Source organism: Phascolarctos cinereus, unplaced genomic scaffold, assembly GCF_003287225.1.
Source record: "Phascolarctos cinereus isolate Bilbo 61053 unplaced genomic scaffold, phaCin_HiC Scaffold_4;HRSCAF=312, whole genome shotgun sequence".
Classification (NCBI taxonomy): Eukaryota; Metazoa; Chordata; class Mammalia; order Diprotodontia; family Phascolarctidae; genus Phascolarctos; species Phascolarctos cinereus.
In genome coordinates this window covers 680,201,678-680,225,764 of record NW_027555847.1, presented here as the reverse complement: position 1 = coordinate 680,225,764, position 24,087 = coordinate 680,201,678, and the positions used below count along the sequence as shown (strand labels likewise).

The following is a 24,087-nucleotide window of genomic DNA, read 5'->3' as shown; positions in this document are numbered from 1 at the left end:
CTCTCTGTCTCTCTCTGTCTCTCTCTCTCTCTCTCTCTCTCTCTCTCCCCCTCCCTCCCTCTCTTTCCCTCCTTCTCCCTCCATTCCCCTTGACAGACAAGGGTTTAGGGTGTGATGGAAAGAGCATTGGCTATGGAGACTCAGGTCTTCTGAGTCTCCTGCTTAGACAAATCGTTTGCCATCTCTAAACCTTAGTTCTCATGAACAAAATGAGGGAAATAATATTTGTACTCCCAAACTCACAGTGTAGAAAAATATGTGCAGCCCTTTGTTTCCAGAGGTGTGAGCTGCCATTCTTTATGATTTATGGCCCCATCCATAGTACAGAGTAAAGCAGTGCTACAAGCCAAGTCATAACTGCCCACATGTTACTGTTTTCCTCTTCCCGAAGCACATTTCCTTGCCGATGAAGACAAAGAGCCTTGTTTTTCTTCCTCATCTGACTCAGAAGAAGACTCTCTGCCTTCCAACGAGTGTAAGAAAGTGAGTGATCCTTGGGATGCTCTTTGAGGTGGGATGAGAGCCTAAGAGGACCCCAGGCCCACATTAACAGACCCTCCCCAGCATTTCTGATAATCGTTTTGTGGGGGAACATGGCTTAGCATAATGGAAAGAGAATTGGAGCCTTGCTTTGCCACTTACAGATTCTGTCGCCTCAGGAAGTCAGTCTACTTCTTTGAGTCTGTTTTCTTCTCCCTCTGTGAAATGGTGAGAGTGGTAGTGGATAGAACATCAAATGCTCAGTTAACCTCAGAGCAAGGATGGTTTCTCCTGCCCAAGCCACTTGGATAGGGCAGGAACCAAGGCAGGAACCAACAAAGATATATGCTTGGGAGGACCTGCAAAGGGAATTGACCTGCATGCACTTGTGGGAAGAGCAAGCAAGAAGCTTGGAGAATAGCTACCCACACCACCTGCATGCTGGGAGCCCCATGAAAGCCCCATTGTGCCCTATTATTGTGGGTAATTTCTGGCATATTGACTTCTCAGGAGATCATGATTGGACCTCAGTATCAGGCTGTTATTCCTGCCCTGCACTTAAACAGACACGGTGAAAAAGGTAAGCAGTAAGGTTTTTGAGGCCTTTGAACCAGGGTGGCATTATAAGATGGGAAGGACAAGGAAGAAAGATGAAATTTTCCCTCGTCTGCCCCATCTGAGGGTAGACAGATGTATCCATAAGTCAGCAAATCTGTTCATTCAACAAATATTTCTAAAGCACTTACTCTGTAAGTTCTGTGGTCATATATTTGTGCCTTTGCTAATGCCTAAGGTACTCTGTACACAGTAAGTACTTAACATTTGAATAAATGCATGCTTTCAGCTGCAACTAGTGGATAAAACATTGGGCCTGGAGTCTGGAAGAACTGGGTTCAAATTCAGCCTTTGGGAGTAGCTAGGTGGTGCAGGTAGTAGGTAGTAGCTAGGCAAATCTAGCCTCAGACACCTGCTAGCTGTGTGATCCTGGGCAGATCACTTAACCCCAATTGCCCCCCCCCAAAAAAAAAAGAAAGAAAAAGAAATATAGCCATTGACACTTCATAGCTGTGTAATCCTGGGCGAGTCACTTCACCTCTGTCTCCATTGCTTCATCTGTAAAACGGAAATAAAAACACCTACTTCTCAAGGTGGTTGTGAGAACCAAATGAATTAAAGCTCTTGGTGCCTCCAGCACTTAGCGCATAAGAGGCGCTTAATAAGTACAAACTTCCTTCAACAACATTCACTTTATTAGAGAAGTAAAATGAATACGCATAGGGGATACAAGCAAGCATTAGAAGATATGGCCCTGGCTGTATTATACAATAGAAATTTAGAAGGGAAAAGTTAAGAGTCCAGAGCTAGTTCAGGGCTGGGGAGAGGGACCTTTATGGTGGAGATGTACTTAGATCTGGGGCTTAGCAATTGGATAGAATTAGCAGAGTAGGGTGGAAGCAAGAAGGAGTCTGTTGCGTCAGAGGGCCCATGAAAAGACCTAACCAAATAGAGCGCTTCTTGTGACTCAGAGACCACAGTCCGCCAGTTGGTGGGAAGACTGAGTAGAGAAACTTTTTTGGTATTAAAAGCCATGGAAGGGATGAGTTGAGAGCCAGCCCTCTTCTGTTAGCTGAGTAAATTATGAATACAAACAGTTTCAGACTAATAAGTACAGTGTAGGAAGCAAAGAAAAAGTGGAAGACATTCATTTCAGTCTGCAGTGAGTCTTGGAAGCTATGTAGAGGCTTACAAATCTGGCATTGACCTTGGGGACCACCATAAGGTAAATTTCTTTTACTCTATGGCCAGCATAGCAGGGGAATTAGAAAAGAACAAAAATATAAACACGGGAGTTGGGTGTGCCTGCTTTACTGTTTTCATGTGGAAGCCCCTCTTCAGAGTGACTGGTTATAGGAGGTTGGCTTCAGTATGGGAGTCTTTTATGCCAGAAGAATGTCTCCCTCATTATTACCACTTTCTCCCTTTTAAAGCACTCCTCTTAGCCTCACTCAGTGATATCAACCTCCAGTAGCCCAGAAAAAGAATCAACACTCAGAATCCTCAGAATAGAGCCACATGGAACATCCAGCCACAGGATGACAGAGAGCTCAAGTCAGATACTTAGAAAAACTAATAAAACGAATAAAAACTAAAAAGGTCATGGGTTTAGGAATCCACACTTGGATCTGGTTGGAGATCCTGGGATGAGATACCTAAGTCAGAAGATTGGGGGGACAGAGTCTAGTTCAGAGATGTCAAATATGGAGGCTGCCTTTCACCACACACTAGTACAGCCTGAACCTGATTAAAATGTGCTTAGGAAATGTTACACAAAATAAATAAAAATACAGTGCAACATAGGTAATATGTGGTTTTCTAAGTGAACATGTCGCCTGCAGGTTTCCTGTATATGGTTTATGATGTGAAAGCAGGCTAATACGTTTACTCTGTGATTCTTTTTTCCATTGATTCTAGTGGGGCAAAGAAGTCCAGGTCAGGAATTGTGTGGTGGTTCTATGTTCAGATCTGGTCTTCACTCAGACTTGATAATCCTGGCAGCAAATAAAATAATAGGGGTTCACAAGACCCAGGACAGATGGTTGCAGTGGGACTGAGAAGCTTTTTTCCCATGGATGGGGCCTTGATATAGACCTAGAACCTGGAGGTTGCTGCCAAGGTTACCAGGTAGTTAGGACTTCCAATAGCTATTGATGAAGGAAATAATCCATTTCGTTAGCTCCTGACTGTGGTTAGCACAGTCTCATTTGTTGATTGGCGATCTCTTTGATATGGGAGTGACTAGAGGTCTAGCTGGTATTCATACACAGCATGAGATGAGAGCCTCTTAGGTTTGCTGTTAGGCCAAGTTTTCTTTGCCCTTTTAGTGAGCAGGAAAGCAGAAGGAACAGGCCCCCAAAGTCCAATCTTAGCACAAATATTAGTTAGGTTCTTAAGAATTCCATTTTGGTTTTCTGTTGCCCTGTGCAGACTCAAGGTAATATGGACCATAAGAATGCTGCAAAATCTCTTCGGCCTTGACATTCCCCTTGCCATTTGTTATGAGTGATGGGTAACTGTCATTACTGGTAAAAAGGGATACCCTTTCTGGGTATAAATTCTTTTTAAAATCTCATAGTAGCTACAAGGAAAAGATTCAGTTCACAAACTAGCAAACAGTTACAAATACATATTCAGAAAACTCAGTCTGTATATTTGCATCTCTTCTTCCTGAGTTCAGATCTGGCTTCAGATACTTCCTAGCTGTGTGACCCTGGGCAGATCACTCCACCCTGTTTGCCTCAGTTTCCTCATCTGTAAAATGAGCTAGAGAAGGAAATGGCGAACCACTCCAGTATCTCTGCCAAGAAAACCCTGAAATGGGGTCATGAAGAGTTGTGAAGACACAACTGCAAAATTGCTGAACAACAAATATTTGCACGTGTTTTAGAGCATCCTCCTGGTGGGCAATGAGATGTTTGTTTTGCCTTTATAGGTTTTTCAGTTTGCCTCACAGGTAAGGTAGCCTGAACAGCACTGTTGGACTTACAAAAGACAATTGAAAGAAATTAATGTCCTAGCACCAGCCCTGGAGTCAGGAGGACCTGAATTCCAATCTGTCCTCAGAGACTTAACTCACTATATTACCCTGCGCAAGTCATTTAACCCTGTCTGCTTCAATTTCCTTATTTGTAAAATGGGGATAATAATAGCACCCACCTCCCAGATATGTCATGAGGATAAAATGAGATAATATTTACAACGTGCTCAGCATAATGCCTAGCACATAGTAGGGATCTATGTATAAATACTCATTTCCTTCCTTCATTTATTGTTTTGTGTGGGTGGCATATTTATCTCCTGAACACCCTTCCTCTTTGTGCCTTCCACTTTAAAATGTATATTATTTTTATTTTATAGAATATCTCCGAAGAATACAAATGACAGAATTGTAGAGGACTGTTAAAGTATAGGGGTTTTTCTGTTTGTTTGTTTTTGTTTGCTTGGTTAGGCAGTCACGGTTAAGTGACTTGCCCAGTCACACAGCTATTGAGTGTTATGTGTCTGAGGCCACATTTGAACTCGGGGCCTCCTGACTCCAGGCCCAGTACTGCATCTACTGTGCCATCTATCTGTCCCTGAAGTGTAGTTTTAAAGTTTAAAGTATAAAGTGTGGTTTTGAGGGACGCGTTGGACAAGAGTGCCCTTAAATAGGGCTAGATTCTTAGAGAAGTTCATCGTGCTGCTTGATAGGACCCAGGTTCACTTGCTGTTTTACTTTAATAGCTTTCCTACCCTGAATGCTTGAGTTTAGGGGATCGTTTTAGCTCTGGTATAGACAACACCTGGACACTGACTGAAAACTGCTCACTCTGGATGTAGGGAGACAGTGACCCTGAAACATGCTAAGGCATTTGGAATTTCTACTGCGGTAATGAGGAACGTACTGAAAAAGGGAGACAGTGGGGTGGTCTAGCGTTGCATTTGTGTCGGATTGAAGTCTGAGCTGAGGTGTCATGTGTGACGAGACTCCTTTACCTGTTTGACCCAAGGATTAGACTCTGGGAGTAATTTTAAACAACCAATTCATAACTTCACATTTGCATGTGGTATCCAGGGCTGTCATTGAATAGGCAGGATTCATTCAGAGTGGATAGATGGAACAAAGTGGGAAAACTAGTCAGGATGTGACTGCTGTGGCCCCACAATTCCTGTGCTGTTCACTGTTGTGGCCCCAAACATCCTACCAACATATATCCAGGGGGAATCGCTTTAACATGGGGCTGTGCTGGGCTAGCACTTCTTCTAAGTGACAGTTGGCATTTTTCCAAAACTTCCATGATGTATGCTGATGTGTCAGCATAAACATTTTAACCTGTATCAACTTGAGATCATAATAAATAAATCAAATCTATAGTCCCCAGAGATTCTGCCTGACACAATAAGTTCCTCTGCTGATGATTTAGAGTAGGGTTTAGTTAGTTCTGTTGGCATTAATAAACAAGACATTTGGATTGGGTTTTTTTAATTAATTTTTTTTTGATCAGCAAAAAATCTTTCTCACCCTCCTACCTCACCCCCCCCCATTAAGAATTAAAGAAAAACAAAAACCTGTTACAAATATTTATAGTCAATCAAAACAAATCTCCACATTGGCCACATCACAGCTCAGTGTAGGGGCAAGTGCTTCTAAAGGGGTATGATCTGAGGAGCAGTCTGTTCAGTGGCCCCCTTGTCAAAGCTCTTTGAGTTCCTGACCCAGGTTTGGGTCTAGTGTTGTGTGTGTTTAGGGTCCAGTAGGTTGCAGCTGGACTTAGGCACTGTTAGCCTGCTAGGAGGGTCTGCAGGCTCAGAGCTGCTGAATTACTTGGCTCTTCTTTGGTTTTCATCTTCTGCTCTGGTTTGTCTGCTGTGGGTTTATGTGTGGGGTTCGAACTGAATCCCCACTTTGCTCTTGGTCTCTGAGCCGTACACCCAGCTTTTTAGAACTTGTTCTTTGCTTATACTCAGGCAGGGCCCCTATAACCTCAACTGTTCCTCTATGCCCAGGAACTGTGACCCAGACCTGGACAGTGGGCAACAGAGCTGCTAGATGGCAGCCATGCCTTTCCCTGTGCAAGTACTTAAATTCCCTGGGATTTTTTTTGGCCCCGTATGTTCAATCCCACTACTGTTCCTGAGCACTGCTCCCTGCCACTGCTGCCTTGCTGCTATGTTCCTGGCCAGCCTCCGCCTCAGTGTTCATTGGCCTCTCGTCTTTCTAAGCTGCCTTGGCCTGGAAGAATGACTTTCCCAATGAGATTTTGGTCTAGCCTGCTTTCTAGGCCATTGTGGAATAACTAAGGTAAAAATGTTACCTCTCACTGCACCATCTTGACTCTGTTCCCTCCGGCGCCCCCCTCCCCCCATTGGCCACACTCCCCCTTCCCACCTGCCCAGTTGTCTCTCATTCTATTTTTTATGTCCTTCACCTCTTTATCAGCAAGTAGGTATTGTGTTTCGTCAGTAGCCCTCTGGAATTGTGTCTGGTGATTACCCTAATCAGAATTCCCATGTTGTTTGTATTTACCATGTTACAGTCATTGTAAAAATTATTCCTGTTTCTGCACACTTCACTCTGCATCATTTCACACAAGTCTTCCCAGGTTTCTTTGGTTTCATCCTCTTCCTCATTTCTTGCAGCAGCATCATAATGTTCCATCACATTTCTATACCACAGCTTGCTTAGCCATTCCCTAATTGATGGCACTGCTTAGATTCCTATTCTTTGCCACTTCAGAAAGAGCTATATTTTTGTGCATCCTCAGTTTGTTTTGTTTAGGACTAATCCTTCCCTTAATCTACTTTCCTTCTAATTCCCCTTTCCTTCCTGTTTTCCCATTAAGTGAAATGTATTTTTGTACCCAAATGTCATGTGTGTGTGTGTATATTCTTACTTCTTTTGGCTAGGTTGAAGTGTCAGCTACTCTCCTTAGCCCTTTCTCCTTGTTTCTGTAGATTTTACTTTCCCATCCTGATTGTGTGAGATAACTTTCCCTATTATCTCACTTCCTCCCCCTCTTTGTATTCATTCTTAAGATTATCAAGATATTACAGAATTACTCCCAGGTCTTGCCTGATGGGACTCCTTTTCTAACCCTTGATGAGCAGTTTATCCTTGTTTAGTTCCTTATCATTGTTCATTACTGTTTACCTTTGTATGTTTCTTAACTCCTGTATTTGAGCTTGAAAGTTTCTACCCAGCTCCGGTCTTTTCATCAGGAATGTTTGGAAGTCTTTTGTTTCATAGAACGTCCATTTTTTTTCCCCTTAGACACTTGAGAATTTTTTAGGCTTGCTCAGTTTTGTTGGGTAAATTATTCTTGGCTATAAGCCCATATCTTTTGCCTTTTGGAACATCTTCCAAGCTCTCCATTCTTTATAGTGGTGACTGCTAAATCATGTATGATCCTGAATCTGGCTCCTAGGTACTTGATTTCATTCTTTCTATCTACTTGTTGTATTTTTTCTTGCACCTAGAAGCTCTAGATTTTGGTTATAACATTCCTGGGAGTTTCCATTTTGGGATTTATTTCAGGAAGTGACCAGTGGATTCTTTCTGTTTCTGCTTTGCCCTCTGGTTCTAAGCTGTCTGGGCCAGTTTTCTTTTAAGATTTCTCAGAGTAAAATATCTAAGCTCTTTTTTGGTCATGGCATTCAGTGATTCTTAGATCTTTTTCTCCTCGATCTGTTTTTGCTATACCTTATATATATATTTTTCAATCTTTTGACTTTGTATCAGTATTTCTTACTGTCTTGTCTCATGGAGTCTTTTGGCTTCTACTTGTTTCATTCTAATTTTCAAGGAGTTTCTTGCTTGGCTCAGGCTTTGTACCTCTTATGCTAATCTGTTAACTTGCTTTCCCATTCTTTCTTCCACAGCTCTCATTTCTTTCCATTTTTTCCTTCAAGTGCTCTCATTTCATTGACAGAAAATATTTTTAAATTCTTTTTTTTTAACTCTTGATTCATCTCTTCAGTAATTCTTGTTGAATCTAACCAAGCTGTGTTTTTCCCTGAAGTTTTGCTCATAGATGATTCAGAGTCATTTTCTTCTTCTAGGTGTGTGTCTTAAGTTACCCTAACACCACAATAGCTCTTTATGATGGGATTATTTTTCATTTGTTCATTCTTTCAGCCTACTCCCCGACTTTGGACTCAGTGTTAGGGCTGGGCTCTGTATCATTTCTGGAGGGAAGGCCTAATCTGGTCCTGTTGCTCTTTTCTTTAGGTGCTGTTCAGAGACAGGCTGGGGGCCTGCAAGCTTTTATTGCTTCCAGAATGGTCTGATCCAGAACAAAGTATGATTGCTGCCCCAACTCTGAGCTTTGCAAGCTCTTGACTTGAGTTTGGGTCTGAGCAACAGTAGATGCTGCCGGACTCGGCTCCTCTCAGCCAGTTGGAAAGTTCTGTTGGTTCAGTGACAGAATTGGGAGTCTCCTTTGGTTTGGGGTTCCTGCCCTGTTACTGTTATTCCTGCCTGGTTATTCCTCTGCAGGCTAGGCTAGACTCTGGGAATGAGATCTTGCTCTGCTCCTAGGTCTGAGCTGCCCTGCTGTAGCTTGCTTCTGAACTTCCTCATTTCTCAGTAGATAGCGCAGGGCCTTCCTATCTGGAAATACAACCCCTGGTTGCAACCATAGGTCCTTTTCTCAGTCTTCCACACTAGATCTGTGACTCAGAACTGGAGAGTGAGTGACAAACCTGACAGTTGGCATCTGTATCCATCGTGGTGCCCTGTATGGGTCTGAGACTTCTCTTGCTGTCACACACAGCCTTTTCCTTGGGCACTGGAGTACTCCAGGATTGCCATGCTCCAACCAGATCCCATTCCCAGTGTCAGCAGACCTGTCTCCCATTGCTGACTTGGGTGGGACAAATGACTTGTTGACTTTTTTCTGGATTTCTCCATCAAAATTGTGTCTGGTGCAATTTTTAAGTCTGTTGGGAGGAGTTTTGTACTGCTTCCTGCTATAACACCATCTTGACCACCCCTCTGTGGGTTGTTTTCCAGGTGTAACATGGTACATGATAGTACAGTATCCCATTCATAATATGTTTCAAAGCAAACATTAGTGATAAACACAAAACTGAAATGATGACAGTGAGATTTTACAAAGGAGTGATATGGCCCACTTAAAACCAGAGAGGCACTTGTTAAGATTAGCAGACTTAATGCTTCTGAAGTTGTAGAGGTCTACGTTGTTGTTCTTTTGTCAGATTACCAGTATAATCCATATGTTCTTCTGTTTTAGTATCAGTCTTTAGAGAGGTAAGTTTTAAAAGTGGGAATCTATAAATTTAAGGTTAGAGACTTAGATAAACAACATTGTTGGTAGATGGGATGGCTGGTGAGGTTTTGTTTTTTCCCCAAGTGATCTCTGTCTTCTTAAGCTGCATGGAATAGATATTCTAGGCCCTAAGGATGAATGTCTTTAACACACATCATCAGGATGTCATAGCAGGTTGAAAACTTACCAGTCATAAAGGTGAGCTGCTGTTTCATTGTTTTGATCTATTACGTGATGAGCAGATGAACAGATAGGTCCAGTGTGTACAGTATTGTTGAATTAATTAATGAAGGAGAGTTTGGCACATCTCACCCCATTTATAGTTTGTGCTGTGCATAATATGGAAAAAATATATAGCATTTTTAATTTTGCAAAGTGCTTTATATACATTAGTGTTTGAACTCTGTTGTGCCTAATTCCAAGTCCAGCGCTATATTACATCATACGGTGGCTCTAGGATAGAAAAGGAACTTAATAAGAAGACAAGATGAAAGTTTAGTAAGGTAAGGGAAAGAAAGTTAAATATGGCTGTCTAAGTGCTTACTAGTTGAAGAAAAGATTGACAGATCAGGAGATGAAGCCCTCTACAAGCAATTTGCCATAGCTTTTCACCAGGAATGCTTCTCTCAAGAATGACCAAAAATAGTGAGTGCTTCTCTTCCAGCAAGTGTGGAAATTGGGAACTTTCCAATTTTTAAGCGACCTGAATAGAATAGATGGTGTTTGTCTTTCTGTTATGGCCAAGGGACTGTTACCTGTTCAAAGTATAAGCTAGTCTCTCTCCTGGAAGATAGAAGAGAAGGTAAAGAAGCGTCCCAGGTACTTTAAAAACACGGATGATTATCAGTGTGAAAATAAAGAATAAAGAGGATCTGAAGTTGCAGAAGGACAATCCCTACCTGTGTGTTGGGCAGAAAGGCCATTAAACACTTTGAACTAAGGAACAGATGTAACCCTCAATCTCAAGAGAGGAGAACTGGAACCTCTCACAACAAGGAAGCTGCAGTCAGCCCTCCAATGAAGACATCTTTGTCCATCTAGAAGCACTATCTAATGAAAGGTGTAAGTCCTAGGAGGTTGATGTGTCTGTGTGGAAAATACAGGGGCAGGTCTTTGGTGACCAGATAATAGTAGAGAGGTCTTACTTATGTCTTTTTGGAGAATATAACCAGGATGTGACTGAAAACCTTAAAAGACTCTCAGGGTGGTTACCACCATTTTGTGGTGATGCCTGGACTTGATTCTCACCGAAAATAAGGAACTAAGGTAGAAATGGTGGGAACCTGGCAGCGCAATGACTACTCTATCTTAGAATTTGTGATAGAGAAGATGAAAGTTGGGCATAGTCTGATCTGCACTCTAGAGTTTGAGAAAGGATTCAGAGAGAGATTCTGTGAACTTAAAGTTATAAAATTCTACCCAGGAGGGAGGAAGTATGGAAGAATGAAATTCCAAACAGGCAAAGAGAAACAGTTCCAATGAGGGAGGAAAAAGGAAACTGTCTACAGAGAAGATAATGGGTAGTCAAGGAACTCTTCTACCAACTTGGGGTTTTTTTGTTTGTTTTAGGTTTTTTTAATTTTATTTTTATTTTCAGTTCCAAATTCTCTTCCTCCTTTGACTTCCTACCCAACCAACTGAGAAGGCAAGAAATCTAATACCCATTATACATGTGAAGTCATGCAAAGCATATTTCCCCATTAGTCATGTTCTAGGGAAGAAAAAGGTAAGAAAAATAAAAATATGAGAAAAAATAGGCTTCTCTATCTGGAAGTGGATAGCTTTTTTTTATCATGAGTCTTTTGAAGTTGTAATAGATCACTATATTGATTAAAGTTACTAAATCTTTCATAGTTGCTTATCTTTATAATATTGTTCTTGTTGTATAGATTATTGTTCTGGTTCTGTTCACTTCACTTTGGGTCGGCTCATATAGATCCAACCAGGTTTTTCTGAAACCATCTTCATCATTTCTTACAGCACAGTGATATTCCTTCACAGTCCTATACCACAGCCTGTTCAGCCATTCCCCAGTTGATGGGCATCCTCTTCAGTTTCCAATTCTTTGCCATCACAAAAAGAGGTGCTATGAATATTTTTATGCATATGAGTCCCTTTCCTTCTTCTTTGGTCTCCTTGGGGTATACATCTGTTATTGCTATTGCTAGGTCAAGGGGTAGGTGTAGTTTTATAGCCTTTTGGGCATGGTTCCAAATTGTTCACCAAAATGATAGGACTAGTTCACAGCTCCATCAACAATGCATTAATATTCCTATTTCCTCACATCTCCAGCAATATTTTGTTATTTTCCTTTTCTGTTATATTAGCCAGTCTGATGAGTATGAGATTGTACTCAGAGTTGTTTTAATTTGCATTTTTGTAATTATTAGTGATTTTGAACATTTTTTATATGATAGCTTTGATTTCTTCCTCTGAAAACTACCTGTTCATATCCTTTTGCTATTTGTCAATTGGTGAATAACTCCTATTTTTATAAATTTGGTTTAATTCTTCTTATATTTGAAAAATGGAACCTTTATCAGAGAACCTTGCTGTGAAAAAAATTTCCCTCATTTCCTGCTTTTTTTCTAATTTCAACTGTATGGGTTTTGTTTCTGCAAAAACCTTTGTAACGTCATGTAATCAGAATTATCCATTTTACTTCCCCATTAACCTCTCCATTTCTTGTTTAGTCATGAACTTTTCCCTTATCCATAGATCTCACAGGTAATTTTTTTCCATGCTCCCCTAATTTGCTTATCAAAATCACCTTTTATGTCTAATTCATGTGGCCATTTTAAACTTTATTTATTTATTTTTAGCGTGTGCCCAATTTTGAGCTTACCTTGGTATATAGGGTGAGATATTGGTCTATGCCCAATTTCTTCTAAACTTCTTTGCAGTTTTCCTGGCAATTTTCGTCAAATAGTGAGTTTTTGCCCCAGTAGCTGGGATCTCTGGGTTTATTAAACAGTATGCTGCTGTCCTCATTTGCTTCTATATTGTATACCTTATCTACCTCTCTATTTCTTATCTAGTACCACATTGTTTTGATGATTACTGCTTTGAAATATATTTTGAGATCTGGTACTGCTAGGCTGCCTCCCTTCACTTTTTTTTTCCATTGGTTCCCTTGATAGTCTTGTTCTTCTAGATGAGCTTTGTTATAATTTTTTCTAGCTTTTTAAATATATAAATAATACATTTTGTTGTGTATTATATATTAATACTATATTGACACACATTAATACAATATATTAATATAATTATATATTATAATATAATTGTGTGATTATGAAAATAATATATAATAAAAAGAATATATAAATATTTCTTTAATAGTTTGATTGATGTGGCACCGAATAATTTAGGCAGTATTGCCATTTTTATTATATTGGTTGGCCTACCCATGAGCAATTAGTATTTCTCCAGTTATTTAAATCTGTATTTTATATGAAGAATAATTTGTAATTGTGTTCATATTTTTCCTTTGTGTCTCTTGGCAGGTAGATTTTATTTTATAACTGTCTGCAATTATTTTAAATGGAATTTCTCTATCTTTTCCTGCTGGGTTTTGTTGGTAATGTATAGAGCTGCTGCTGATATATGTGTTTTTGTTTTATATCCTATAACTTTGCTAAAATTGTTCATTGTTTCAATAAGTTTCTTTAGTTGGCTCTCTGTGGCTCTCTAAGTTTATCATCATATCATCTGTAAGGATAGTTTTGTTTCCTCATTGCCTGTGCTTATTCCTTCAATTTCTTTTTCTTGTATTTTTGTTGTAACTAGCACTTCTAGTACAGTACTAAATAACAGTGGTGGTAACGGATGTCCTTCCTTCACCCCTGATTTTATTGGAAAGGCTCCTAGTTTATTCTCCATTACAAATAGTGTTGCTCTTGGTTTCAAATAGATTCTACCTATTTAAGAAAAATGTCATTTACTCCTATGCTTTCTAGTGTTTTTAATGGAAATGGGTATTGTATTTTGTCAAAAGCCTTTTCTGCATCTATTGATGTAATCATATGATATTTTTATTACTTAATATATTCAATTATGCTTATAGTTTTTCTAATACTGAACCATCCCTACATTTGTGGTATAAATCTAGTCTGGTCATAGTGTATGATCTTTGTGATGCATTGCTATAATCTCCTTGCTGATATTTTATTTAAAATGTTTACATCAATACTCATTAGGGAAATTAGGCTATAATTTTCTTTCTCTGTCTCTCCCTGGTTTAGGCATCAAAGCCATATTTATGTCATAGAAGGAATTTGATAGGACTCCTTTTATCTGTTTTTCACACTGTTTATACAACATTAGAATTGATTGTTCTTTAAATGTTTGGTAAAATTCACTTGTAAATCCATTTGATTCTTAGGGGGTTCATTTATGGCTTGTTCAATTTCTTTTTCTAAAATAGGGTTATTTAAGTCTTCTGTTTCCTGTTTTGTTAACCTGAGTAATTGATATTTTTGTAAATATCCATCCATTTCATTAAGATTGTCAGTTTTATTCAAACGTAGTTGGGCAAAATAACTCCTAATAATTGTTTTAGTTTCATCTTCATTAGTCATGCATTTGCCCTTTTTATTTTTGTTACTGGTAATTTGGTTTTCTTTTTTATTTTAATCAAATTAGCCAGTGAGTTATTATTTTTTTTGAAAAATAAAACCAACTCTAGTTTTATTAGTTCAGTAGTTTTTTTTTTACTTCCAGTTTTATTAATCCGTGATTTTTTTAGGATTTTTATTTTGTATTTAATTGGAGATTTTAGATTTTGTTTTAATTTTAATTTTTAAATTTGCATGCCTAATTCACTGATTTGCTCTTCATCTCTTTAATTGATATAAGTATTGAAGTATTTAGACACAGATTTTTCCTTAAGTACTGCTTTGGCAGCATCCTACAAATTTTGGTAAATTATCTCCTTGTTTTCTTTAATGAAATGCTGTTTCAGTGAATTATTCTTTGACCCCACTCATTCTTTAGGATTAGATTATTTAATCTATGTTTCAAAGGTACTTCATTGAATGTAACTTTTATTGCATTATGGTCCAAAATTTAATATTTCTGCTTTTCTGCATTTTTGAGGTTTTTATGCCCTAGTACGTTGTCAGTTTTTGTGAAAGTATCACATGTGGCTGATTTTTTAAAAAAAAAAAGGGCATATTCCTATCCCCATTCCATTTTCTCCAGAGTTTTATCATATCTAACTTTTCTAAAATCCTCTTCATCTCCTTAACTTCTTATTTATTTTATGGTTAGATTTATCTAGGTCTGAGAGGGGTAAATTGCGGTTCCCCCACTAGTATAGTTACTATTTTCTCCTGGAATCAATTTAACTTTTCCTTCAAGAATTTGGATGCTGTGCCATTTGGTGCATATATGTTCAGTATTGATATTAATTTATTTTGTTTTGGCCAAATGTAGTTTCTCAGATGATCTCGTTTGATTATGTCAGTTTTTCTTTTGCTTTGTCTGAGATCATGATTGCGACTCCTGCATTTTTAGCTTCAGCGGAAGCATAATAGATTCTGCTCTAGGCTCATGTTTTTAACTGTGTCATTATGTTTTAAGTGTATCTCTTGCAACCAACATATTGTAAGAGTGTGGTTTCTAATCAATTCTGCTATTATCCTATCCCATTCACAGTTATAATTGCATTTTTTTTTCTGTTCTTCCTTTTTTACCCTGTCCCCTCTTCAAAAATGTTATACTTCTGATAATTATCTCTTTTAATCTACCCTTCCTCTTACCACTGCTTTTCCCCCACCCCAAGCCTTCTCTTCGAGTCAGCTCTTACTCATACTTCTCTGTTGGGTAAGATGAATTTCTATATCCAGTTGCGTGTTTGTGTTTATGTTTATATTTCCTTCCCTTCTTGAACCAGTTCAGATGAAAGTGAGGTTCATAAGTTGCCTACACTCCTTCCTCCATTTTCCTCCCATTGTAAAAAACTCTTCCTTTTGTGTCTCTTTTATGTGAGGTAATTTCCCCCTTTTTTCCTCTCCCTTCTCCCGGTGAATCCTGCTTTCTCTACCCTTCTATTTTTCTGAGATAATCCTAACAGAAAACATAACAGATTCACACCCATGTTCTCTAAGTAGACTCCTAACTGTCCTAGTGATGCTAAAGGAGTTACATGTATCATCTTCCATATGGGAATGTGAACAGTTTAACTTTATTAATTTCCTTATGATTTCTCACTCATTTATCTTTTTATGCTTTTGTTTGAATGTCAAATTTTCTATTCCTCTCTGGTGTTTTCATCAGAAGTGCTTGAAAGTTCTCTGTTTCATGCAATTTCAACTTTTTCCCCTGTAGGATTATACTCACTTTTGCTGGGTAGGTTATTCTTAGTTGTGACTGTAATTCCTTTGCCTTCCAGAATATCATATTCCATGGCCTTTGCTCCTTTATTATGGTAGCTTCTAAATCTTACGTCATCCTTACTGTGGTATTTAAATAGTTTCTTTCTTGCTGCTTGTAGTATTTTCTTTTTGACCTGTGAGTTCTGGAACTTGGCTATATACCTGGGAGTTTTCATTTTGGGAATTCTTTCAGGAGATGATCAGTAGATTCTTTTAATTTCTATTTTACACTCTGGTTGTAAGATATCTGGGCAATTGTCCATTATAATTTCTTGAAATATGATGCCTAGGCTCTTTTTCTTTTTGTCATGGCTTTCACATAGTCTAATAATTCTTAAACTGTCTTAATCTGTTTTCCAGGTCATTTATTTTTCCATGAGATATTTTATATTTTCTTCTATTTTTTCAGTCTTTTGACTTTGTTTTATTGTTTCTTGATGTCTCATGGAATTATTCTCTCCCACTTCACTAATTCTAATTTTTAGGAAATTTTCTTTAGTGAGGTTTTGTATCGCTTTTACAAACATTTGGCCAATTCTGCTTTTTAAGGAGTTATTTCCTTCAGTATTTTTTCTTTTTGTGCCACTTTTACCAAATTGTTAATTCTCTTTTCGTAAATTTCTGGCATGACTCCCATTACTTTTCCCAATTTTTCCTCTACCACTCTGATTTTTAAAATCTTTTTTTTTATTTTTTTAAAAGTTTTATTAATTTATTTTGATTTATCAACAATCACTTCCATATGCTTTTGAGTTGAAAATTTTTCTCCCCCTTCCTCCCCCCCACCCTCCCCAAGACGGCACACAATCTGACATAGGCTTTACATTTACATTCCTATTAAACATATTTTCACATTAGTGAAGTTGTAAGTAAAAATTAAAACCAATAGGAGGAACCATCAGAAAGATGAAACAAAATTCAACAGAAGGTAAAAATAAGTGATCGCGATTCGACTTCCATAGTTCTTTCTTTGGATGTGGACAGCATTTTCCATCCCAAGGCCTCTGGAGATGTCTTAGATCCTTGAAATGCTGAGAAGGGTTAAGTTTACCAATATTAGTCATCGTACAGCGTGGCTGTTATTGTGTACAATGTTCTCTTGGTTCTGCTCACTTCACTCAGCATCAGACCATATAAGTCTTTCCAGGTTTTCTGAAGTCAGCCTGTTCATCATTTCTTATAGCACCATAGTGTTCCATTACATTCATATACCACAACTTGCTCAGCCATTCCCCAATGGATGGACATCCTCTCAATTTCCAGTTCTTTGTCACCACAAAAAGAGCTGCTATGAATATTTTGGTACATGTGGGTCCTTTTCCCATTTGTTTGATCTCTTTGGGATATAGCCCTTGTAGGAATTCTTAATGGGCCTATGTCCAATCTGCATTTCTTTTTTCCCCCCTTGAGACTTTACTTGCAGATATTTTCATATCACTATCTTCACAATTTGTGCCATAACCAACCATAAGAGTTCTTTATGGTCAAGTTGTTGTTGTTTGTTTGTTTTTTCAGCCTACTTCTTGACTTTGGACTTTATGTTATAGTTGGCCTCTGTTCACTTCTTGGAGGGGAATGACTGGCTGGCTCAAGCTTTTGTCTTTTATGTCATTCTGCTTTCTCAGCTTAGTAGGAGCCTGTAAGTTTTTGGTGCTTCCAATGTGGTGTGATTTGGAAGCAGTCTGGTCACTGTCCTTCTGATCTGCGTGCACTCTGGTCCTTACCCAGATAGGGCCCCTACTGCCTCACAACAGTGACTGACTATGACTGCTCCTCTCTGCCCTGGAATTGGGTAATGGATGAAGGAGCTGCCAAACAGCTCCTGGTCCTGCAGCCAGGACTATACTAGTAAAGGGGTCCTCTGGGTTCTCTTTCTGACCAGGCGTTGCATCTCTTTACTATTCTGGGTACTGCTGCCACTCCACAGCCAGTGCTGTTTCTACCATTCTGTGCTCCTGGCCAGGCCCCACCTCAGTGTCCTCGGACCTCTTTCTGCCTTCCCAAGCTATCTTGGGCTGGGAAAATGACTCAGTGTGACTTTTTTTTTTTGATGTTTTCCTGCTCAGACTTTTGTTTGGTGTTTTCTGTGGTCATTTTGTGGGGGAGGTTTGATAGCTGTGATCTTTCATTCCACCCTCTTGACTTGGCTCTTGCCCACCAACTTGGGTTTTAAGAGACAGGGACAGAAGATGGAAGTAAGAGCAGGTAATAGAAGGTGAATACAAAAACATGGTAGAGTTCTGTAAGAATCAGTGATGCTAAAGCTAAGAATAAGTTGAAGTTGGCTAAAAAAAAATGTAACAAATTTGTGGGTAGGAAAAAGATGGGACTGTTGCTCAAGGTAGATAGGATAATAGCAACCATAGTTGTCATAGCTGCTCAATTCTTGTTTTTAATAAGCAAAGAAGATAAGAATTTTACAACTATGAGCAAGTTATTTAGATTTTAATTCTTCACAAAATTTTGGAATTAATAAAAGGGATGTTTAATGAACCTCTAGAAAAGAAAGCAGTGGTCAGCATAGTTTCATCAAGAGCAAGTCATAAATTGGGACACTAATCCACTGTTGGTGGAGTTGTTGGTGGAGAACGGATCCAGCCTTTTTGGAGAACAATTTGGAATTATGGCCAAAGGGCTACAAATACCTTTAACAAATCAATGCCACTGCTAGATCGCTATCCCAAAGAGATCAAAGAAAAAAGAAAAGGATGGATATATGCAAAAATATTTATAGTAGCTTTTTTGTGGTAGCAAAGAATTAGAAATTGGGGGGATGCTCATCAATTGGGGAATGGCTGAACAAGTTGTGGTATATGATTGTGATGGAATACTACTGTGCTATAAGAAATGATGAGCATGGTGCTCTCAGAAAAACCTGGAAAGACATATATAAACTGTTTGCAAAGTGAAGTGAGCAGAACCAGGAGAATAATCTATACAGTAATAGTAGTGTAAAGATAATTTGGAAAGACTTAGCTATTCTGTTCAATATGAAGATCTAAGACACTTTTGAAGGCCTTAGGTTGAAGAATGGTATCCACCTCCAGAGAAAGAACTGATGGACTCTGAATGCGGATGGAAGCATAGTTTTTTCAGTCAGTCAGCAAGCACTTACTGATCTATGTGCCAGACATCCTGCTACACAAGAAAGGCAAAAGCATGATCCTTGCCCTCAGGGAGCTCACATTCTGATGGAGGAGACAGCACACAAACAGCTCTGTATATACAAGATATATACGGAGCAAATAGGTGGTCATCTCAGTAGGAAGGACAGCATGAGGACAGGCCTCTCGCAGAAGGTGGGATTCAATCTATCTTGAAGGAAGTAAGCAGGTGAAAGTGAGGAGGGAAAGCCTTCCTGGCATGGGGCCCAGAGATGGGAAAAGCAGGGAAGGACATCACACAGGCCCGTGTGCTGGACCATACAGTACGTAGAGGAGAAGCAGGTGTGGAATATTGTCAGTTTGGAAGAGTCTTTACTGGAGTACCCCAGGGATATGTGCTTGGCCCTATGCTGTTTAACGTTTTTATCAGTTGACTTGGATGAAGACATAGCATGCTTGGCAAATTTCTCAGCACAGAGTTTGCAGTTCACACAGTGATGTAGGATACGACTAGAACTCAGCAGTCTAGAACACTGAAGCATATCTCACAGGTTGAAATATAATAGTGGTGGACTGAGAGGCAGCATAGAATACAAGATGGAAAGATGGTTGAAGAGTCAGGAAGCCCTGGGTTCAAGTTCTATCTCTGGCCAATGCAGGCTCTGTGACCTTTGAGGCAAGTTACTTAAGTTTCTCACTCTCTCTCAGTCTAAGCAACAGAAAGTTGTTTCTCTGCATTGAATAGAGAATTTTTTTACATGGATGACAACACAGGTCCAAGGTGAAAAGAAAGACTGGAAGGGTAGCAGTATGCCCTCCTGAGTAGAGAGAAGCCAACCTGGGCTGAGGGCAGTGTGCATTTTGGTCCTCTTCTTCCTCAGTGCCTCCAGCATCTCAGATTCTGAAGTTTTACAAGGTGCCAGTTAGCCTCCATCCTCTGATGAACTCACAAGTCTGAACCACCCTCCCTGACTCCCTACACTGAGATTAAGAAACTTGCCCTTGCCAGGTCTGAAATGGAGAGACCCTGGCTTGGCATAAGCAGACACCACACCCATCATGGTACCCATGAGCTCGTACACATATAGACTATAATAATGAGAGTAGTGAAGAGGGTGTGGGCCAGTTCGGTGTCATTTCATTTAAACAAACGTCACGAAGTGCTCACTAATGCTGGACACAGAAAAAAGGGGATCCTTCTCACCCCGCAGCATGGTGGTTAAGGACCTCCATAATGATGAACCTACAGTTCAGAAAACATAGTGATGCTGAGTAGAGCCAAAAGGCAGTAGGTTGTCACACACCCTTTACAGTACCAAAGATAATGTGCATTTGATTTGATTGTCAGTCAGATTTAGAAAGATGGAAGTGGTGGGGAGGTATATGCTCAACAGTAGAGCCAACGTCCAGTTACTTGGACCTGTCTGACTCTTGAGGAAGGGCCCAGTGGATTTCTGGGGCCTCATTCCCTCTAAGGGGCATGTTTGAGGCATCTTTGAACTGCTGGCCCCCACCAGGTCAGCTTCATTCTCCAATATCAAGGATTATCTCCCTTGAGCAGGACCCAGAGGACATGGAATATGAAGATTGGTTAGGGATATTTCACCAAGAAAAGATAAAATGCAGAGGTTACCTCGTAAATAGGTAAAGGGTGGTTTTGTGAAAAAGGTGAATAGACTTGTCTCGCTTAGCTCCAAAGGCAAGAACCAAGAGTAAGGGGCAGAAGCTCCGAGGAGGCTGTATCAGCTCGTCAGGGAAAACCACCTGCCAGCTAGAGATCCAACCCTAGAACACCCCTACTCCAGAGCTAGTGCATCCCCCTTCACTGGAAGCCTTTCAGCAACCATTGGTGGACTGCCAGGCTTGGGTTAAGTGAGATAGCTTCTGAGATCCTGTTCATCTCTCTGATTTCTGAGAGGAAAAGAAAGGTAGAAGATCCCCTTTCAGCACCCCTTACTGCGCCAGTAGCTCTGTCATGTCTTTTCCCTCTGCTTTGGCCTGAACTTACTCTGTAAGCTTGGCTTCTGAAAGCTCCGCTTGTTCTCCCCTTCTGGGCTTTTTCAGGTATAAAGGCCACAAAGGAATGTGACCTTTCAGTTGAAGTTAGGGTTCCAGAGATCTGAAAATAGACTATCTCCCAGAGTCCCTTCTCCCACCAAGTTGATTTCAGTCAGACCTTCTTAGAGATAGTGACAACTCTGGCTTTGGAAGCAGTGAGGTGCCCTATATGAGGATTAGGGTCATCCATTTGCATGCCAGCCTGAGATTGCAGGCGATCAGCAGGGGCCATTTCACCCAGAAACCAAGAGTTGGCTGGCAGGATATGGGTTCCAGAGAGGTGACTCACTTCTTCCCCTTCCAGCAGGGCCTGGCAGATGAACTTAAAAGGAGACACTGAGAGCAGAATGTGGACACTGGGTTCTGGTTTGGTTTACTGAGTTTCCCTAACTTCTTTCCACCGTGTACCTCCTGCCCAGTTCTCAGCATCTCTTCATAAGAGTACATAGTAATATCCAAAGGCACTTCGCCCTCCTTACCACCCTAGTTCCTGTCCTGCTGTTATTGAATAAAGTATGTGGACCCTTGCAGGTCTCTCCTTTCCAGCGTGTGAAGCTGTTCTGAGCATCTGGAACAACAGGAAGAAAAGCACGAAAGTAATTAAATCCAGGGTGTGTTCAGCATGCGTGGTAGATAGCGCGGCCTTTGAGTTGCCTGGAGGATAGTGCACATGAGGCTGGAAAGGGAGGGAAGTATCAGGCTGGTGGTGCCTTGAATGTCTGGTGAGATGCGTAGTAAGCCATGGGAGAGGTTTGGCATAGTAATATGCCAGTGTATGAAGTATCAAAAAGATCTCTGCTAAATAATGCTAGAAACACTTAGAAGTGGTGCTGGGGGTTGTAGGAAGAAAATTACCTGAGGCTTTCCAGCACGATGCCCTTGCAGACTAAGTTCTTGTTATACCCCTTGACCCCTGCACCCTTGTCCTGTATAGGGCTGATTGGGCAAGAGTTGTCATCTTGTCAATGTGTCCCTTCCCTCTATTCTCTCCTCAGTCTATGAGAAAGAAGACCAGTTGCTGTGGGATCCCAATGTCCTTCCTGAAGGGGAAGTAGAAGAGTTTCTGTACCGGGCAGTGAACCGGCAGTGGGATGAGATGGCCACCTCTCAGATCCCTGTTGGGGTAACTGTGAAAGACAATGAGCAGGTGAGCCTGAGTGGGAGGAAGAATACTTCCACACTGCTGGCAAGGGTCATCTGATCCTGGTTTAGAATGAGACAGCGTGTGCTTAGAGGCAGAGAGCCTGAATTTGAATCCTAGCTCTTTTCCATAGTGACCCAAGGCAATTCATGGTCTTTTTGGGCTTCAGTTTCCCTGTCTTTAAAATGAGGAAATTGGACTAGATTCCTCTCAGCTCTAGAGCCTATGATCTTAAAAATTAAGTTTTATCTGTCTTAATTTACTTAGTTGGGAGTAAATAAGTAGAGAACTAATAGGACAGACTTTAAATGTGAACCAGTTCAGAGGCTCAGTGCCTTTCTGGATGTGTGATACATAGTGAGTTACAGGAAGGTGGGGGGGGGGCCTCTCTCTATCCTGCTCTTTGGCATCACAAAAGGCAGCCAAGGTTTTCCCCAAACCACATCACTCTACTGACAGAGCCAGCATTGCAGCCTGAAGGTGCACAAAGCCTGACCCTGTGGTATATTGCTGATAACCTTGTGTTTTTGAATACTAAGGTTCTGAGTCTGAGCCAAAAGAGAGAGGCTTTGATGGTACCTGGAGCAGAGGGTTTGCATCTCTGTCTCTATTACAAGTCAAAGAAACGTTGCCTAGATTCTCTTCTGACCTACATCCTAACTGTATGGCTAGATGTTCTTCCGGTCTTTGGACTTCAGTTTCCTTTTGTGTAGAGTAAAGCAGGAGAGGGGTATTGCAACTGGTTTATGGGGTCCTTTTGAGTGTTTGATTCTGTAATTCCTTTTCATACCTAACTGGAGGTATTTTCGAATACCTGGGGCCCAACCATACGGCTGTACCTCTGTCAAGACTAACTAATAATGAAGTAGGGAGGCACCAGACCAGAGCCTCTGCCTATTAAGGTCAGCTCCACAATCTGTACCTCCTAAGATTTTGTCCCTGACCACCAAAGTTGAGGCAGAAGCCAGGCCCCTGAAACCACATGACTCCATTCCCGGGCTCCTTGTGGCCATAGCTCCAGGGATTTGTCATCAAGGGTGGTAACTTGGTCATCTTCAGCTTGGGGTTCTGTAGGTGTGGGATGGGGGGGACTCAGCCATGGCCTCTCTGCTCTCTCCAGGCCCTGTATGAGCTGGTGAAATGCAACTTCAATGTGGAAGAGGCACTTCGGAGACTTCGGTTCAACGTGAAAGTGATCCGAGGTGAGAGGGCCTGCCTGTGGCTGCCTGACCTGCTCAGTGCCTTTCAGCCCCAGCCCACAGACCACTCTCTTTTCTTATTATAGATGAACTTTGTGCATGGAGTGATGAAGAATGTAGGAATTTTGAGCATGGCTTCAGGGTCCATGGGAAAAATTTCCACCTGATACAGGCGAACAAGGTATGGAGCCCATAGTTTGGAATTTCACAAACATTTCTTAAGCTCCTGCTCTCTGCTGGACACAGATGAAGAACACCACAGCCCCAACCCTAAGAGGGATTTATAGTCTAGTGAGAAAAAGCAACACACACACGACTGTGGCTTGGATTAGGGTATGAGGGAGGCAAGGGGAAAGTTCATCTTAGGCTCGGGGAATCAAGGAAGACTTCATAATGGAAGTGGCACCTGAGCTGAGCAGTGGAAGAAAATGAGGATTCTGAAAGCAGAGATGTGGGGTTAATGTATTATGGGTTTGGGGAGATGGCCTGTGGCACGGAAAATGGAGGTGGCGTGTTGAGTTCAGGGAAGAACCGATTGGTTGGAATACAGAATACATGAAGGTGTGTAACGTAAAATCAGGCTAGAAAGGTCGATGGGAACCTTGGATGCTAGGAGAAGAATGACTGTCAGTGCTCTAGGCAGCTCTGAGACAAGGCATCTTCACCTTCTGTGTGTCTGGACCCCTTTGGCAGTGAGTCTGCTGAAAACTATGAATCCTTTCTCAGAAAAATGCTTTTAAATACATAAAATGCAAGGATGACAAAGGAAACTAATTATGTTGAAATCATTCTAAAAAAAAGTGCTAAGTTGATAGAGTGCCGGTTAAGAACTGCTGATTTGAAGTATGAGCTTCAGGAGGGAGCCAGCCCCAGCCCCCGATGGCTGGAGTGGTTGCCTCAGCT

At 40.6% G+C, this 24,087-nt stretch overlaps 1 protein-coding gene across 4 annotated transcripts in view; it reads left to right on the top strand.

Moving 5' to 3' along the window:
* MIER2 (MIER family member 2) overlaps positions 1-24,087 on the top strand; it is a 41,230-nt gene that overhangs the window by 11,558 nt on the left and 5,585 nt on the right. For all 4 annotated transcript variants that reach the window (XM_021008951.2, XM_021008950.2, XM_078154177.1 and 1 more), the window contains 5 exons: positions 392-483; positions 991-1,060; positions 21,840-21,991; positions 23,106-23,187; positions 23,271-23,365. In XM_021008951.2, the coding sequence (XP_020864610.1) occupies positions 392-483; positions 991-1,060; positions 21,840-21,991; positions 23,106-23,187; positions 23,271-23,365 (491 nt within the window). The remainder of the gene's footprint in view (positions 1-391; positions 484-990; positions 1,061-21,839; positions 21,992-23,105; positions 23,188-23,270; positions 23,366-24,087) is intronic.